The sequence below is a fragment of the Triticum dicoccoides genome, chromosome 3A, assembly GCF_002162155.2.
Source record: "Triticum dicoccoides isolate Atlit2015 ecotype Zavitan chromosome 3A, WEW_v2.0, whole genome shotgun sequence".
Taxonomy (NCBI): domain Eukaryota; kingdom Viridiplantae; phylum Streptophyta; class Magnoliopsida; order Poales; family Poaceae; genus Triticum; species Triticum dicoccoides.
In genome coordinates, this window is record NC_041384.1 from 616,329,865 (window position 1) to 616,346,951 (window position 17,087).

Consider the following 17,087-nt stretch of genomic DNA (forward strand, 5'->3'; position numbering starts at 1 on the left):
ACTGATGCTGTTTTCAGCAGAACTACCATGGTGTTGTTTTTGTGTAGAAATAAAAGTAGTCGGAATGGAACGAAACTTTGTGAGGAATTTTTATACAATAAACAAGAATTTCTGGAGCCAAGACCCACCGGAGGGGGGCACCTGGGTGGGCACAACCCACCAGGGCGCGCGCCCTCCTAGCGCACCCAGGTGGGTTGTCCCCACCTAGTGGCCCCGCAGACCCTAAAACCGACGCTATAAAATCCTATTTTTCCAGAAAAAATTAAGGAGAAAGAATTACCGCGATCCACGAGACGGGGCCGCCATCACCTCCTGTTCTTCATCGGGAGGCCAGATCTGGAGTCTGTTTGGGGCTCCGAAGAGGGGGGTCTTCGTTCTTTGTCATCACCAACCTTTCTCCATCGCCAGTTCCATGATGCTCCCAACCGGGAGTGAGTAATTCCTTCGTAGGCTCGCTGGTCGGTGAGGAGTTGGATGAGATTCATCATGTAATCGAGATAGTTTTGTTAGGGCTTGATACCTAGTATCCACTATGTTCTAATATTGATGTTGCTATGACTTTGCCATGCTTAATGCTTGTCACTTTGGGCCCGGATGCCATGATTGCAGATCTGAACCGTTTATGTTATCATAATTATATCCATGTTCTAGATCCGATCTTGCAAGTTATAGTCACCTACTATGCGTTATGACCCGGCAACCCCGGAGTGACAATAGTCGGGACCACTCCCGGTGACGACCGTAGTTTGAGGAGTTCATGTATTCACCGTGTGTTAATGCTTAGTTCTGGTTCTCTATTAAAAGGGGGCCTTAATATCCCTTAGTTTCCAAGAGGACTCCACTACCACGGGAGGGGTAGGACAAAAGATGTCATGCAAGTTCTTTCCATAAGCACGTATGACTATTTACGAAATACATGCCTACATTATATTGATGAACTTGAGCTAGTGTCGTATCGCCCTAGGTTATAACTGTCTCATGATGAATATCATCCAACAAGTCACCGATCCAATGCCTATGAATTTATCTTATATTGTTCTTGCTAAGTTACTACTGCTATCATCACTGTTACACTTGCTACCGTTACTATTGTTGCTGCCATTACTATCAAAACTATCAAACTACTTTGCTACTGATCGTTTTGCTGCAGATAATTAATCTCCAAGTGTGGTTGAATTGACAACTCAGCTGCTAATACCTTCAAATATTCTTTGGCTCCCCTTGTGTCGAATCTATAAATTTGGGTTGAATACTCTACCCTCAAAAACTGTTGTGATCCCCTATACTTGTGGGTTATCACCGGCCATCCTATGCAGCTCCATCAATCGCTTCATCTGGTCGTTCAGAGGTGTCGGATGCTCCAGTGCAAGGAACTACGACCAGAACAGCTTCTTGGTCGAGTTCCCCTCATGGGCTCGGAAGAACCGTGCGGCATCAGCGACACTCCTCGGAAGATCCGCAAACGAGTTTGGAGAACTCCACAGCCGTGTGAGTAACGCATAGCATTGATCTCCAAAAATACTTTGTAAGAGAAAGGCCTTACCAAACCACTATCTGCTTTGCTTGGTGGATCTCCTCATGAGCAGTTCGGGACTCGACCCGTGCCGCCTTAGCATCTTGAAGAGCTTTGGCTAGTTTGGACGATTGGGCCAAAGCCTTTTTCCTCCAAACCCTCGCACTAGAGGATGGCATCCTAGAGCTCATGCTCGACCTCGGCCACCCGAGCTTCGTGTTGTCGGCGAGCGGCATGTTCGGTCTTCAGCTCTGCAGCCGCTTTGTCGAAGGCTGCCTTGTTTGCCTTTGCCTGTTTTTGGGCTTGGGCAAGGGCGCCTTTGAGGGTCTCGACCTCAGCTGCACCCACTATGCCCATAAACAAAAGCATTACATGAGTTCATCTCTGCATACCTATCACTTATGATATACAACCAAACTTTTAACTACGCATACCTTGCGTCTCATCGAACCGCTTGTTAACGCGGTCGATTCCATCATCGGCCAACTTCAGTTTCCGATTGAGTTCAGAAACTTCAGCTACCTGGGCGGTTGCCGCCAATAAGGAAGCCTGTTACAAAATAGGCAAATATGTTAGCTCTTCCGAATTCTATGTGATCCTCTGTCCGTCTTTTCTCAAAACCAGGCATAGTCTCAGGGGCTACTATCTATGTACAGGTACACTCCTTTATATGGAAAAAGCATCTAGAGCATTACGCCGCATACCTCGAAGCCTGTCAGTAGGCTGGTTAAAGCTCCGTTCAGTCCGCTCTTGGCGGACTGCACCTTCTCTACTACCACACCCATCAGGGTGCGGTGCTCCTCCACAATGGAGGCACGTTGAAGTGCTTCCAGTAGAGTGTTCGGCGCCTCCGGATTAGTGGAGGTCAACGATGGAGCCGACGCTCCCCCCTCTTTCTAAGGGGGTTGCTCGCCCGATCCCAAAGCCACGTTTGTCTCCGGGAGAGTGTCCGGCTGGGGCCTGGATTACTGATAGTCCCCATCGTCAGTTGCCATAGGGATGACCTCCCCTCTGTCAGCGGCGACCGAGGTGTTATCCTTGGGCGCCTTCTCGATAGCCTCGCTGGCCCCTCCGCGGCTAGGAGAGGTCCTTCGGGATAACACCTCGGTGCCATCCGCTGTGAGGGCGAGGGGGCTCGTGGAGGCGTCTCGCTCTCTGCCATCTCAGGCGGCAGAGAACTCCCCTCCGATAGCGAGGTGTTCGGGAGGTCGCGGGGACGGCTGAAAGATGCACAACATGATAACTTATAATGAAAACAGGAAGACTAAAAGATGAACAGTAAGTGTTCAGATACTTACGTTGCGGCCAGGGGCTCGCCCTGGGAGGTTTTTTGGAGACCAGTTCGGCATCTGAGTCCGAACTATCCTGGAGGATCATTTTCCCCCTCTTAGGCGCCTCCCCCTTCGGGTCTTCGGAGGCCGCCCTCTTCTTCCTCCCCTTGCAGGGGGAGGGGGGAGTCGCTTTCCACCACCTCCTCCTCCTCCTCTTCCTCGTCTCCCTCATGAGAGGAGGGGGCCTTGATCTCTCCAGACACAGCGTCTGAAGGACCCTTAGGGCGGGGACCGCTCTTGGTCTCCTTGCCCTTCTTTTTCTTGGCCTTCTTATCCGGCGCCTGATACGGCGCTGGGACCAGCATCTTCGTCAGCGGAGGGCATGGCAGGGTCTTCAGGCAGCGGTGCCGGACAGTTGATCTGCTCCGCCTTCGCCGTCCAGCCCTACATGAAAGATGGGCAATATAACTTAGGTAATGTTCAAAATACTGATCGGATACTTCTTCGGAAATGATATGTTTACCTCTGAGGTCGGATACTCTATGACAAGTCTGATGTCCTCGGTCTTCTTCGGCCACGTCTTTTGGGCCTTGAAGAGCTGCTTCCATATGTCTTCGTGCATGGTGCCGGAGAAGCGCTTCAAGGTCCGTGGCCCCTCCGGATTGAACTCCCACATGTGAGAGGCCCGGAGTTGGCAGGGGAGAGTGCGGCGGAAAAGCATCACCTGGATCACGTTTGTGAGACCAGTATTCTTGCTTATCATATTGGTGATGCGTTTTTTCAGCATCTGCACCTCCGCTGTGGATCCCTAGTCCAGGCCCTTAGCGGTCCACAAGGTAAGCCTCATAGGGGGTCCGGATCTGAACTCGGGAGTGGCCGCCCACTTAGCGTCGCGAGGTTCGGTGATGTAAAACCACTCCTGCTGCCATACCTTGACGGTCTCCACAAAGGCCCCCTTTGGCCAGACTGCGTTGGGGAGCTTGCTCACCATGGAGCTACCGCAGTCTGCATGTTGCCCGTCAACCACCTTCGGCTTCATATTGAAGACCTTGAGCCATAGGCCGAAGTGTGGGTTATGCAGAGTAGCGCCTCACACGCGACGATGAACACCGATATATGGAGGAAAGAGTTTGGGGCTAGATCATGGAAATCTAGCCCGTAGTAGAACATGAGGCCCCGGACGAAGGGATGAAGGGGAAACCCTAGTCCTCGGAGGAAGTGAGGAATGAATACAACCCTTTCGCCGGGCTCTAGAGTGGGGACGACTTCATCCTTGGCAGGGAGCCTGTGCGCGATATCCATGGACAGATATCCCACCCCCCGGAGCTCCTTGACGTCCTTCTCGGTGACGGAGGAGGTCTCCCGCTTGCCCTTTGAACCAGATCTAGACATGGTCGGAGAGGTTGGTTGCGGTGGGAAAGGTTTAGATTTTTGGGCGTCGGAGCTCAGGAGAGGGGAAGTCTAGAGAAGGAAGAAGGCGTCGGGAAAAGAGGAATCTTTGCCTTCTTATATGGGCGGTGAATACCAAACGCCCCCCTCAAGCCTTAAAACTCGCCTGTTCCCAAGGGGATCGTACGAATGGCACGGTTGGATTACCCAGAACCGTATTGATTAGGATCCCATAATGGGCGGGCATGATCTTTGTTTTGACAAGACGTGCCAATGGAGGTTGTGCCTCGAAACGTGAAGCGGGAGGCGTGAAAACGGTTCGAAATGCTAAGAGGCCAGATGTGACGTGTCACTGAAAAAGTTGTCAGTAAAAAGACACTATTTTATCTGGATATCCAGCCTTCGTGGCTAAGGGTTGTAACAGTTATGCAGAGCCGGATACAGTTCCTTTGTTCAGGGAATTGTTGCAAAGAATTTTAGGAGGAGGAACCAGACTTGCAATGCCGAAGACAATTCGCGTGCTGAACACATCGTCATCGAAGACTGGTTTTAGGAGCTACTGAGGGAGTCCTGGATGAGGGAGTCCTCGGATGTCCGAGCTATTTGGTATGGGCCGGACTGATGGGCCGTGAAGATACAAGCAGAAGACTTTCCCCCGTGTTCGGGTTGGACTCCCCTATGCGTGGACGGCAAGATTGGTGTCCGGATATGTTATTTGCTCCCCCCACAAATCGACTCTGTACAACCCTAGGCCCCTCCGGCGTGTATATAAATCAGGGGTTTAGTCCGTAAAAGCTATCATAACTCTCATAGGCTAGACATCTAGGGTTTAGCAATTACGATCTCGAGGTAGATCAACTCTTGTAACCCCTATATTCATCAAATACAATCAAGCAGGACGTAGGGTTTTACCTCCATTAAGAGGGCCCAAACCTGGGTAAACATTGTGTCTCATTTGTCCCTTGCTACCCTCGATCCTCAGACGCATAGTTCGGGGGCCCTTACCCGAGATCGGACGGTTTTGACACCGACAACCGACACGTGGGCTTTGCCCGGGGCCGACCACCACCACCGGCGGAGGGGGAAGTGAGGGCTGGGGAAGGATTAGGCGGCGTCGGCTTAGATCTCTTGGTCATTATCTTCGTTGCATGATTGTACTATAAGCTAGCCCATGAGCTAAGCAGGTGTGTATTTTAAAGCACCGGATCCATGATGTAATATTATGACATATGATGTATTTTTGGCATTTCATCGTCAAATGTGCTTGTCAGCTATTGATTCAAGGACTAGCGTAGAAAGCTGATAGATTCGGGGCCCCTCTTAAGACCGGGTTGTGACAGTTTCTGATGGACCAGAATAGTAGGTAGGACCAACCTGCGAACATATACATGACTATATTGGATGGCAAAAGACGTCCTAAGCATGCTATTTGAACGGTTGTGGGTGGTTTGAAGGTCGGGTACTCCGTTCGGCGAGTATTAAGTTGCAGGCTTCCCAGGAGCTTCTGTGAGCATAATCATGACACTGTCAGCCGTAATCAAGTCCATTAAGTAATCGTCTGACAGAATCAAGACGGTGGATCCGGGCATCCGGCCGGATGCTGGATACATTTACCCAGATAGCACATGGCCGCAGACGCGATCGACGCGCCACCTGTATATGTAGTAATGTAAAAAAATAAGTTCAAACTAATCAAGCAGAGAGACAAAACTTCCCAACCATGTCAGGACCCTGCTACTTGCTACTACCCTCCTTCATCTCCTTTTGATGACTACTACTCCTACTAATCTTGTGACGACGAGGGAGGTGGGACTTAACCACGAACCAGCACTCTAGTACTACCCGATGGCTATGGCAGGCGGCGACAAAGCAAGTGAGCAGCGCGCGCGGCCCGGCGTGAGGCCAAGCAAAGGCGCGGCGAGCCGGCACCCGTCCCGTCGCCGGGAGGGACGGACGGGCACTGGCGCCGCGGTACCCGACGCGCCGAGACGCCGAGGAAACAAGGCCGAGATCGAATATTTGACTGTGGAGCCGGACGTTTGCTAGCTAGCGCGGTCTCCCTCTGCTCCTACCGCCTCCTCCTTTTTCCATGACAGGGTGACGCCGACGGCGGGCCGTCAACTCCATCGTCCGCTGCCGGAGGACGAGCCCTGCATGCTTCCGGTCGACGCAGTACGCGCACTAGCTGTGGCTAGCTTGGGGCATTGCGTCGGTTGCATCGATGGAGCTATGCGACGCTGGTCGCCGTCAGGCCAGGCCAGGCCAGGGATGGAGGCGCGCCATATTCCTACGTGTAGTAGGCACGGCCCTGCCGCCACGGCTGGCGGCACGCTCTGGCCATGCACGGCCTGCACCTGCACCCGCAACCAAACATGCGCGTACTCCACCGCTCGATTGCGCAATCAGCGAGCACATGCCATCCGAGCTTGAGGTTCTCCTGCCGTCCTGGCGGTCTCCTTTTCAGTTTTCACCACGCCCGACCTGGACCGTTCGACTAATGAAGTCTCGATCAAATGAACTACGAGCGCTGCTGGTGCTACAGCGCTCGCACGCGGCCAGGCCCGTGTAGCTGCATGCCATGCGACGACGTGCAGAGCCTTGCGTCACATCATGCATGCATGCACGATGCATCCCACTGTAGTGTACCGCGGTACCCGAAAGGGATTCAAAGAAAGAATGGACAGCCGTGGTGGTACGTACCGAGAGGATCGGCGGTCAGGATTTGCGGAGTCGGGGGGGTGCAGGGATCGATCGGCGCGGTTGGTCGGGGTGGGTGGGTTTCAGACAAACTGCTTTCCCGGTCTCAGACATCAGACAAACTGCTTTCTCGGTCAGGATTTGTGGTGTTCCTCTGTTGCACCCCATACCGTGGACTGTTGCATGCGGCCTGGCTCGTAGTAGCTCGTGGAAACATCGGGACTGTTGCGTGACAGTCCTGTGTGTGCGAGAGAGAGGGTGAGGAGCAAAGGTGCAGAGATCGGAGATCACGTTGCCTGCTTAGGTTAGACACGCAGACATCTGATGACACAAGTGTTGCCAATGCCATGCACAAACGCACGACTGTGTACGTACAACAATCGCCTCGCAGTGGAGACAAGGGCGGCAGACGTACGCAAGCCGGTCTGCCGACTGTATTACCAGTTCGGATCATCACAAGACAACAGCATGCTTCAGACTCTATAACGGACAGCTTGTTTAAATTTTCAGGTTGAGAAAGGCGTAAAAAAAGAAGAAGAAGAAGATTATTAGGCGGTGGCGCCGACGGTGGCGCTGGCGGCGAGTCTGGAGGAGCCGTAGAGGGTCTCCTCGAAGCGGATGATCTCGTTCTTGGAGCCGTAGGCCACCTGGGTCCGCTCGTCCAGGACGGAGATCACCTTGTCCAGCACCGACTGCTTGCCGTCGCTGCTGTGCCCGCCGGCCTTCTCTATCAAGAACCCCAGCGGCGCCACCTCGAACAGCAGCCGCAGCTTCGCCTTCGCCGTCGGCGACGTCACGTTCGTGAAGATGCCCTTCTCCTTCACGATGATCTGCATGCATGCACGCACCATTCATCAAACATACATCCCTCTCTTCTCACGCATGCATGCACACGAGTAATAACGCTAAAACGAAAGATTTCAATCTCTGCATGCAATGGAGTGTATACGGAAGCAAAGCAAAGTTGGTGCACTAGTACGCGCCGTGCCGGTCGATCGACAGCATGCATGGCCTTGCTTAAAGCAGACGCCGGCACAGGCTCGATGGTCGACCGCATGGGCGCGCGGTGGAACAACAGTTGGTGGCACTCACAGCTGCGAGCACCCAGCCAAATTCTTGTTCTCAGAAAAGTTACATTGCCTCGACTCCAAGATTGTCGTCCTCTCTGGCGCCAAAGGCGCAGGAGTAGAATTGACATGACAGATCGATCATGGCCCTGTTCGATGCTGAGTCGAACCGGCACTATTCGTGATCATCAATCAGATCACCGATCGGTACTGAAGAACTAGTGCCATGGCATTTCATTGCTCCACGCATGCAATGCAAGTGATTTTACAAATGCAGGTGTTTGTAGGGCTGGGTCTGAAACTCTGAATAACATTTGTGATTTCTAAGTATGCGAGAAACATATGACTTGTGTAAATTGTAATAACTGAATAGTTGTTGATGTATGTACCTGGTTGACATCAGGGACCATTCCTCCGGTGTAACGCAGAGTGTACTTCTCCTTCACATAGTAGTTGACAAGCTGACAGGATACATTTTCCAGTTGTTAGGTTCTGATTACAACTGTTCCTACATCAGTTTAGAGCCGTGCAGAGAAGCAACAACCAAACAGTAACTGGTACCACCTTGTCATAATCAGGGTTGTCGAACGTGGCCCTCAGATTGCCAGGGGAGAACATCTTCCCTTCTCCGATGCTCGTGGTGTCCTTGACATGCTGCCATTTACCTGCAGCATTTGTAGTAGACCTTCGATTAGCACTGTCACACGCATACGGAAGCTCCATTCCATTGGGGACTTGATTCAGAAGAGAAGTAAAAACCTTCGTCGAGGAGAAGGAATTCGTGTGTCCCGGGGCAGTCCTTGAGGGCAACTACGAAGGTGGTGCGAGGGCCGTAGATGCCCATGGCGGCAGCAACCTGGTCACCGCCGGTGACGCCGGTCAGCTTGTCGCCGGGCCAGACGCCGAAGATGGTTCCCACGGTGAAGTTGGTGTCCACGATGCTGGAGCCGTCAAGGGGGTCGAACGCCACACTGAATCCGCCTGCGAGACGCGACCGAAAACCCGAGCCGATCATAATTCAGAAAGCCAAAATTTCTGCATCTCGTGAACGCCAGCTAAAATGAGCTACGTAGCTACAGTGCATGTAGCTGCTGGCGAGTGGATGGTTCCTATGAGTGGAATCCAAGAAGACGCCATGGTTACATGTACTGATACGTTGTTCCACTGCTATAGTGCTCTCAAGGTGAGAAGGTGGACATGTGTTTTGTTCAGCAGCAGACTAGCAGTGGTGTTGCTGGTGTAGTGTGGCACTGGACTCTGCCCAGTACTACAGTACCACTATGTATTCAGGCGCAGGAATGGCACGCGGTTCTGCCAAGAACACGGTTAAAACATAAGGCGATCGTCTTCCTCCTTAACCATCTTGTCGAGATTTGGGCTTTGATTCCTGGCTGATTATTTATCGTGACAAGATGGATATGCAGTTATGTAAAGTACCTTCGACCGGGCCACCCATGTCCTGCAGCTCGGGGACTTCCTCAGAGCACGCGTACTTGCACACATGGGAGTACTCCAACGCCTGCATATATATACAAGCGAGGTGAGGAACCGTGACGGGACGAGGCGTGCACTCACGGATGGAAAGCGCTGGCTCACGGCCGTCTCACCTCGAAGAGGAGCTTGTCGGCGAGCATGTCGACGGCGAGCTGCTCGTCGCCGAAGGAGTTGACGCAGGCCGTGCCGCCGCAGGAGGCCGTCCGGACCTTGAAGGCGATCGTCCTCATCGCCTCCCCCATGCAGATCAGCAGCCTGATGAGGTTCTTGTCCGGCGTCGCCTTGGTCAGGAACTCCTCCTGCCACCACAAAAAAAAAAAAAACCAAAAAGTGCACAGACACCGTTAGCTTCACGTGACACCGGCGACGCGCAGGGGACTAGACCAGAGCATGTATACTGGTGGCGGGTGCAGGGCACGAACCAGGCTGTCGCCGATCGCGCAGCGGGTGGTGAGCGCCGCCCGGCTGGCCGCCTTGGACTGCCGCCCCGCCGGGAACGACGTCCTCGCCGTGTTCGCCCGCAGCGACTCGCCGTAGAACGAGGTCGCCGGCCTGGCAGCCTGCCGCACGCATTGCCCATCCGGCATCAGCAAAACAAAAACGGTTGACGCCTCACCACATGTTGGATATCCTAACATTACACACCTTGGGCCTGTAGGACTGCGAGAAGGACATGGCGGCGCAGCACGCCGGGGAGCGCGTGGCGGCCCCGTGCGCGTAGCCGGCGGCCGCGACGGTCTCCATTGCTGCTGGCTGGCTGGCTGCCGGTGCGTGGTCTGGCCGGCGCTGACGAGGAGAGAGAGGCTACGGAGCTTAAGATTTCAGAAGAGTGGTATTAGCTTGCCTACGTTTTTTACGTCGCGGCGCGGCTGGGGGGTTTGGGAGGAACGGATCACGCACGGTGGATGCACGACTGGACCAGATAAGCCGGGGGCCAACGTGGCGCCGGAGAAGATAGAGCGCGGGAAGACGACCGCTCGTGGGTTGTGTGGCCCTGCTGGTGCCGGGACGAGCCGGCGATGGAGCAGCACCGGATCGACCGGCCCGGGTGCGTACGGTGGTGCGTGTGTGCCGCTTCCCGTGGCAACTTGCGCGAATCAGATTGGTTGCAAGTTTGCAATTCTACGAGGATTAAATTTCAGTGGTGTTTTCCATTCGAGAAAACATCATGTGTGTTACCCTTTTTTTTCCCAAAAGTGCTTTTTTGATCCCGAGCTCACATGTGACAGTAAAATCGAGAAAATAGTAAATCTGATTATTATTTTTGTGATGAATGTTTGCAAATTTTGTGATGCAATGACCTCCATGGAGGTTAGAGCGAAAAAACAAAATCAATGCTCGAGTTAAAACATTCATCAATATTTATCACAAAAAAATAAGATTTTTTACTATATTTTTTGAATTTACTGTTTATCAAGGAGCATATGAGCTCGGTTCAAAGACTATATGCCCTTCTTTTTGTAATAACTTTGTTGCCTTTGCCTTTGTCATATATGGAGTAGATAATTTTAGCGAACTGGCCAAACATTATTTAGATAATTTTAGACCTTGCTCGATAATTTCTTGTATGATGCAAGGTGATTAGAGGTGCTTAGTAAAATAAATCATTTTTTCTTAAGCACCAGTATCTTCTCTACAAGAGGGATGTCTAATTAAGCATCCACCCTTTACAAATAAATAAGCACTAGAGCTCAAGGAAAAGCTAATTTATTTTTCTAAGCGCCTTGCATTGTAGACCTTAGGTGAAGTGTAACCGTTGTTGGTAACTGAGAAGTAGAACGAATTTCTAAGGCCTTGTATAATGGGAGATGCTTAGGCAGGTGCTAAGAAAAATAAACTAAATTTTTCTGAAGCAACGGTGCCTATTTCTATAGGAGAGACGCTTAGTTAAACGTCTATCCTGTACAATAAGCACCGGTGCTTAAAGAAATCCTGGTTTATTTCTCTAAACACCTCTCCTAAGCACCTTCCATTGTACAAGGCCTAAACCAGCAGAGGGTGGTATTTCACAAAAGAAACATCCTCCGTTCCAAAACAGATGACTCAACTTTACACTAATTTTATACTAAAGTTAGTACAAAGTTGAGTCATCTATTTTGAAACAGAGGGAGTACATGACAAGCTGACAACACCAGAAACAGCTGTACCAAACTGGGGAATAAAGACACAGTAAACGGGTTTTGGGTTTTGACCCTCTCAAGTCTCAACTCTTCACGAAAGAAACGAAACCAATGACCATTTGTTTTCTACCCACTTTAGTCTTTAAGACCTGTATTTCATTTTTCCTGTACACGGGAAAACATTCATATCAGATGAGCTCTTTGAGAATCAAGCCACAACTGACTGGCTTGCCCGTTACCCTGACACAAGCATTGAGAACGAGAATGGTGTGCAATTCGCATGAGTTTCTGCGCAGAACGGATGGCTAGGTCTAAGCGAGCGACTGAAGGATCGATCACTCAAGGTGATGAGTGTCTCAGCACATCAAAACAGGCGCGCATGCAGAAACGCATGCCAGGTAGCTGTCAGCAGACTCAGAAAATCTTCTTCACCTCTTGGACATCCTGGGGCCTGAAATAATGTAAATGTTAGCAAAATCGGATATCGTTATTACCAGCTAGTGCTTGACGTTCGAAGGGAGCGTTTAGTCTACTCTTGCAGCTAACATCAGCGCATTAAATAAACAGGGGGATGAATTTCCATGTATGCACTACACCTGCTTACGCAAACATATGGGGTCATGTGTAGGGCCATACCTCTGGGACGAATTGGAGCCATCAGATTGATCTTCATCCTCCTCTTCCTCTGCTTCATCCTCATCACTATCAATCTCCAACAGACTCAGCCTGCACTGGTTTGAAACTCTTCTCATGAGGAAAACATTGAGGTAGTACCGCACCAAGTCCACCCTGGTCTTCGAGGCAAAATGTTTTGCCGCTATCGCCCAAAAACTCTTATTTTCAAACACAGGAACCAACTGCTCAACTGCAGCAAACTTCAGTTGCTCCTCAATACTCCACATCTTAGAAACCTGCTCACCCATCAAATCAAATTTCCATTCCGTGAAAACTTGACCAATTTCAGACCTTAGCCGATCCCTGGCGGTGTTGATGTGATGTAATCTGCAATAGAAGTTTCCTGGATATGGGCAATTACATGATTCAGGCCTTCCCTGTCCAGCTACCACAATATTTGTCTGTAAGACATAACCTTCAGGTGGCCAAGTTCTGCTTCCTAGCATCTTTGAGGTGTTCCGGTCATTCCTGTACCAAGAAAGCTCTGCGTCTGAAGGTGGCCCAGTCCAGTCAGGTATCTCAGCCTGAAACTGCTCACCTACTCCAATCTTTTTCCTTTGCGTGAGAAGCACTGATGTCATGAGTACCATTCTCCTAGCTAGCCTCTCGGATTTCCTTGTTGGGGTTGGCCCTTTCCTTGGTCTTTCTGACTGGTCCTTAGTTCTGTACTTCCTTTTCTGAAAGATGAAAAATGCAACAATGTCCAAAAGAGTAAGAAAGAGAAAATTGTTTCAGAAAGCACAAAACAAAATGGAAAGCAGAGTAAAAGAAATATAGTGAGGAAACTGACAATAAAAGTAAGCAATCAAGCTTTGACAAATTGTCAGACAGGGAGAGGAAATTCTACAAACTAAACACTGAAGAGGCTTTGTGTAACACCCTACGGCCCAAATAGATAACAGCCCAGCCCACGACAGGGCAGACAACTTTTGTCCTCGCTTCAGGCAAAAGGGTCAGCCCAGAAATGCTACGTCTTGCACCCAGAAGGCTTTTCTGCAAGTGTAACTCATGTTAAACCGGCCATGTGGGACTAAAAGCAGGGGCGCTACACTTGAGTATCGTAGATACAAATTCGCCAAGCAGATAGAAACATCCAGCCCTCGGTTTTTGTTCAGATGAGACCACGACACAGGTTTCACAGGGAACGATCCTTTTCCCAGATATAAAAATAGGGTAATCATGGCTCAGGCGTATCCACATTCTTGCAATTGGAGTTTTGACTACGAACAAAATTCAGTGAATTGTTTCAATATACATAGTACAAAACACCACTGGGTTAATGCTACGTGCCTATTCTTTGCACATTCCGGACTTGATACAAGAACAAATACCTGAAAGTTGCACTGTACCTCCATTTTATAAAAGTATTAATCATACGCTTCAAAAAACTTTTCTTATTAAGGTAAATGGAACACAAGTTGCAGATGATTCTCTCTCTAGAGAGAGTCAACATCACCATGGTTCTCTAATTTTAAACATTTTGGATCTGACACTATGTGCCTATTACCTACCATCCTTTGATGCCAGCTATGCCTTGTACGTTGTTCTTCCCAGTAACATGTAGGATGCACATCGCGCGTCTGTGCAGGAAATCATGACTATCATTGCCACTACGCCAAACTTTAAATAATTATACAGTCAGCACTTCCCCAGGTCCTCTATCTCACAGCAAGTTTCAAAATATCAGCTACCGGGTTTATATCGGTTCGGTTTCCGTAAATTGGATGTCAGATATCGGTGATATACCAGACGGTATATAGTTATATAGGAGGAAACATATCTGTTTTTTTGTCATTCTTGTTTAGACATGCCTATTTTAATAATAGTAAAAGAATGATGTCAGTGCTTGTGTTACAACTAAATGATTCCAAGTTTATTAACTAGTAAATTAAGAAATAAATCAATAAATACTCTCAAAATTCTTATTCTAACATAAAAATTACGTCATATATGCACATTTACAAAACATTATGTGTGAATTTTATAATTTGATGCAGCTATAAATACCTAATTTCATATTCACCATTTTTTCTAGAAAGAACCCTCGTCGTCCACATATTGGTCTATGTCGGTGGACATAACGGGTCAAATATCAGCCATATCGGTCAATATACCAGTCTATATGTCTGATCTGCGTAAAAACGATATTTACAAAATGATATGTTATATCTGTATCGGTAGACCATCAATGACGATATATCGGCCGACTGGTCGTATCAGCCTAGATTTAGAAGCCTGTCACACGGAAACTATGTACATCTGTCAGCTTTATGCCAAAGTTGCACAGAGCCACAGACTAATAAATGTTTCGGCCAAAATACACTTTAAAAGGCTTTCACTATTTTTACATCGACAAAGGCATGACCACTCGATATGACATAAATCATAAGTTCAGGTTTAATCATAAGTTCAGGTTTCCAATATGATAATCCAGGATAGGTTTAAATGTCAGGTAAAATATAGTGAATACAGGAGAAAATAATGCACATTAGTCCAGATTCTAGATATATAATTTTCACTTCCATAAAAGAAAGGAGACTTCGTTTAAACAATTAATTTGGCATCATTATTAAAGAAAACAGTGCACACTAGTCACGTCGACCAATTGGCTAGCTAGAGCAGACTGAAATGCCCACAGCCCGACGACCCGTGTTCGAAGCTCAACCCTCCGTTCTGTTGGTGCTCGCCTTCTTGAAAAATGTCACCAAGGGCTAGTCTTGGTTGGTCGAGTTTCTTTTTGTTAGTTATGGATACATGCCATTTGTGAACATGCATGTTCAACTGAATAAAAGCATGTCGGCAATTCCCCGATATGCATCACTTATTATAAAGCCTCACATGTCATTGACATTCTCACTAGGAACTCCTCATGGTAAAATTTTCAAGCTTAGTTTCTATCCTAACATAAACATAGATAGTTTTGATGGGCTAACAAATTAATGCATTAACTGTGACTAAAAGAAGTTGAAATTATATAAATTTAGTGAATGGGACTCGAGGCATGAAACTTAATATTCTGGATGTTTACTTCACAAATATAGGTTGTTTAGCCACAGGTGCAAGACCTAAGGAATAGCCATGGTTTTCGAGTCGCTCTGTGGTAGCGACTCGGAAAAAGTCGAGCCTGCAATTGCGACTAGTCGCGACTCACGACTCGAGTCAACACTAAGTTGAGTCGATATTTTTTTGCGACTCATCGACTAGTCGCACGACTCAAAAACCATGAGAATAGCCTAATATTACCACCATGCCCTTCTCTTACTCCAGGTTGATCGAGCTATTCTCTCAATTCTCACATTCTCTTTGTAAGGAGGCCTCATTTATTAATGAGATTAATGGTCATGGGATGTAAGATGTAACAGGAACACGACAAAAGTGCCGACAGCATGTAAAACAATATGAGATGAATAATCGACCTACTACATTATTATCTAATGGAACCATCATCAATGAGGGCAACAAGTTTTTGTGTGACTGCCATGCTCGCCGTGCCTCAATTCCACGATAGGCGGTTCTTACAAGCTTCCCTGACTTATGAGTTACAAAGCTCAGTTTTCAGTTGCTGAATCGTGGAGCGCTTATAATCTGTTGTGAACAAATCTACATAGGCCGCCGAAGGAGGAAAAGTTTGGCTAGCAAAACGGTAGAAGGAAAAAAAAATCGGTTTGACAAAAAGGGATTAGGAGTATCATAATTGACCGTGCAAGGCCAACTGCAGCCTGAGTCACCAGCTGAGATACAGAGAAGCAAGACTTCCCCAATCAGGATCTTCCATTGTTTGGGAAAGGTTCAACAATACATGGTTGCTCTGCGGTGCCTGAGATTCTCTTTGCATGAAACAGGACACCCGTCAATTGCCATTCCATGCCCTGGGACTCCATTTAGTACATGGTTGCTGAGATTCTGTTTGCTTGAAACGGTACACCGGTCAACTGCCATTCGCCCACTCCATAACCTGGGACTCCAATTACAAATGCACTCCTAGAAAAACAAGCCTAGCGATGCGGGCAATAGGTCACGGAGCGGAATGACATGTAGTGACAAAATCCTAGATGCAGAAATATCCCATCCATGCGAAGCAGCCGGAGAGCACAAACGGAACATGGTCAGCAACAGTCCACCCGCCCAATCCACGGCTACCTCGACAAATTAGCAACAGATCGCGACTCACGGCCATAGGGTTTTTGCGAATTCGTCCTCACCTTGGAGAAGCTGGGGAGTTCGGCCTGGTCCGCCACGTCCTCCATCTTGAGGTAGCGCGCGCGCCGCAAGGCCAGCACCTGCCGCTTCCTCGGCCTGTCCGCCGGCCGCTTCGCGCAGGGATCCACGGCGACCTCCCGCGCCCACGACACCAGCGCCCCCAGATCCCCAGCCGCGCCGTTGCCGCCTCCGGCCCCGCGCTGCAGGATCCCCCCGACGAGCGCGTGGAACAGCCGACGCGGCTGGCCGGCGCCATCCGCCTGCGCGTGCGGCGAGGGGGCAGCGCCCGAGGAGGAGGAGGGGTTGGGCGGATACGGCGAGGGGGAAGCGGCGGCGGCGGCGGCGGCCAGCGCGTGGCGTGGCTGGTCGGCGCAGTGGCCGTTTAGGGCGAAGGGGGCGTCGAGGAGCTGCTTCTGGTACATCCCGACCATCGGAGCGCGGGCGCCGCTGCCAGTCGCAGTGGCGGCGACGCGGCTGGCTGGGGGCAGGTCGGCCGCGCGCCCGCTGCCTGCGCCTGGGTGGGAGGGAGGGAGGGAGGAGAATTGGAAGATTTGGGGTATCTCGTTAGATTTGTGCAAAATTTGAAAGAATTGGGATGGAATTATGGAATGTTCTAGGTTAGGGTCTGCAAGGGGTGGAGCGGTGCTGCGGTTCGTGGAGG

The 17,087-nt window shown here is 49.8% G+C and overlaps 2 protein-coding genes across 2 annotated transcripts; both read right to left on the reverse strand.

The window, feature by feature from the left end:
- Window positions 1–7,190: 7,190 nt before the first annotated feature.
- Window positions 7,191–10,296, reverse strand: LOC119269612 (sedoheptulose-1,7-bisphosphatase, chloroplastic). The gene is made up of 8 exons (XM_037551480.1): window positions 10,077–10,296; window positions 9,854–9,991; window positions 9,545–9,730; window positions 9,375–9,456; window positions 8,697–8,918; window positions 8,502–8,602; window positions 8,327–8,398; window positions 7,191–7,700 (listed from the first exon to the last, which is right to left on the reverse strand). Exons 1-8 carry the CDS (start codon window positions 10,173–10,175, stop codon window positions 7,419–7,421), a joined length of 1,182 nt encoding a protein of 393 aa, XP_037407377.1. The 5' UTR covers window positions 10,176–10,296; the 3' UTR covers window positions 7,191–7,418.
- Window positions 10,297–11,566: 1,270 nt separating this feature from the next.
- Window positions 11,567–17,021, reverse strand: LOC119269613. Its single transcript, XM_037551481.1, has 3 exons — window positions 16,429–17,021; window positions 12,188–12,903; window positions 11,567–12,002 (listed from the first exon to the last, which is right to left on the reverse strand). Exons 1-3 carry the CDS (start codon window positions 16,855–16,857, stop codon window positions 11,966–11,968), a joined length of 1,182 nt encoding a protein of 393 aa, XP_037407378.1. The 5' UTR covers window positions 16,858–17,021; the 3' UTR covers window positions 11,567–11,965.
- Between the last annotated feature and the right edge of the window lie 66 nt (window positions 17,022–17,087).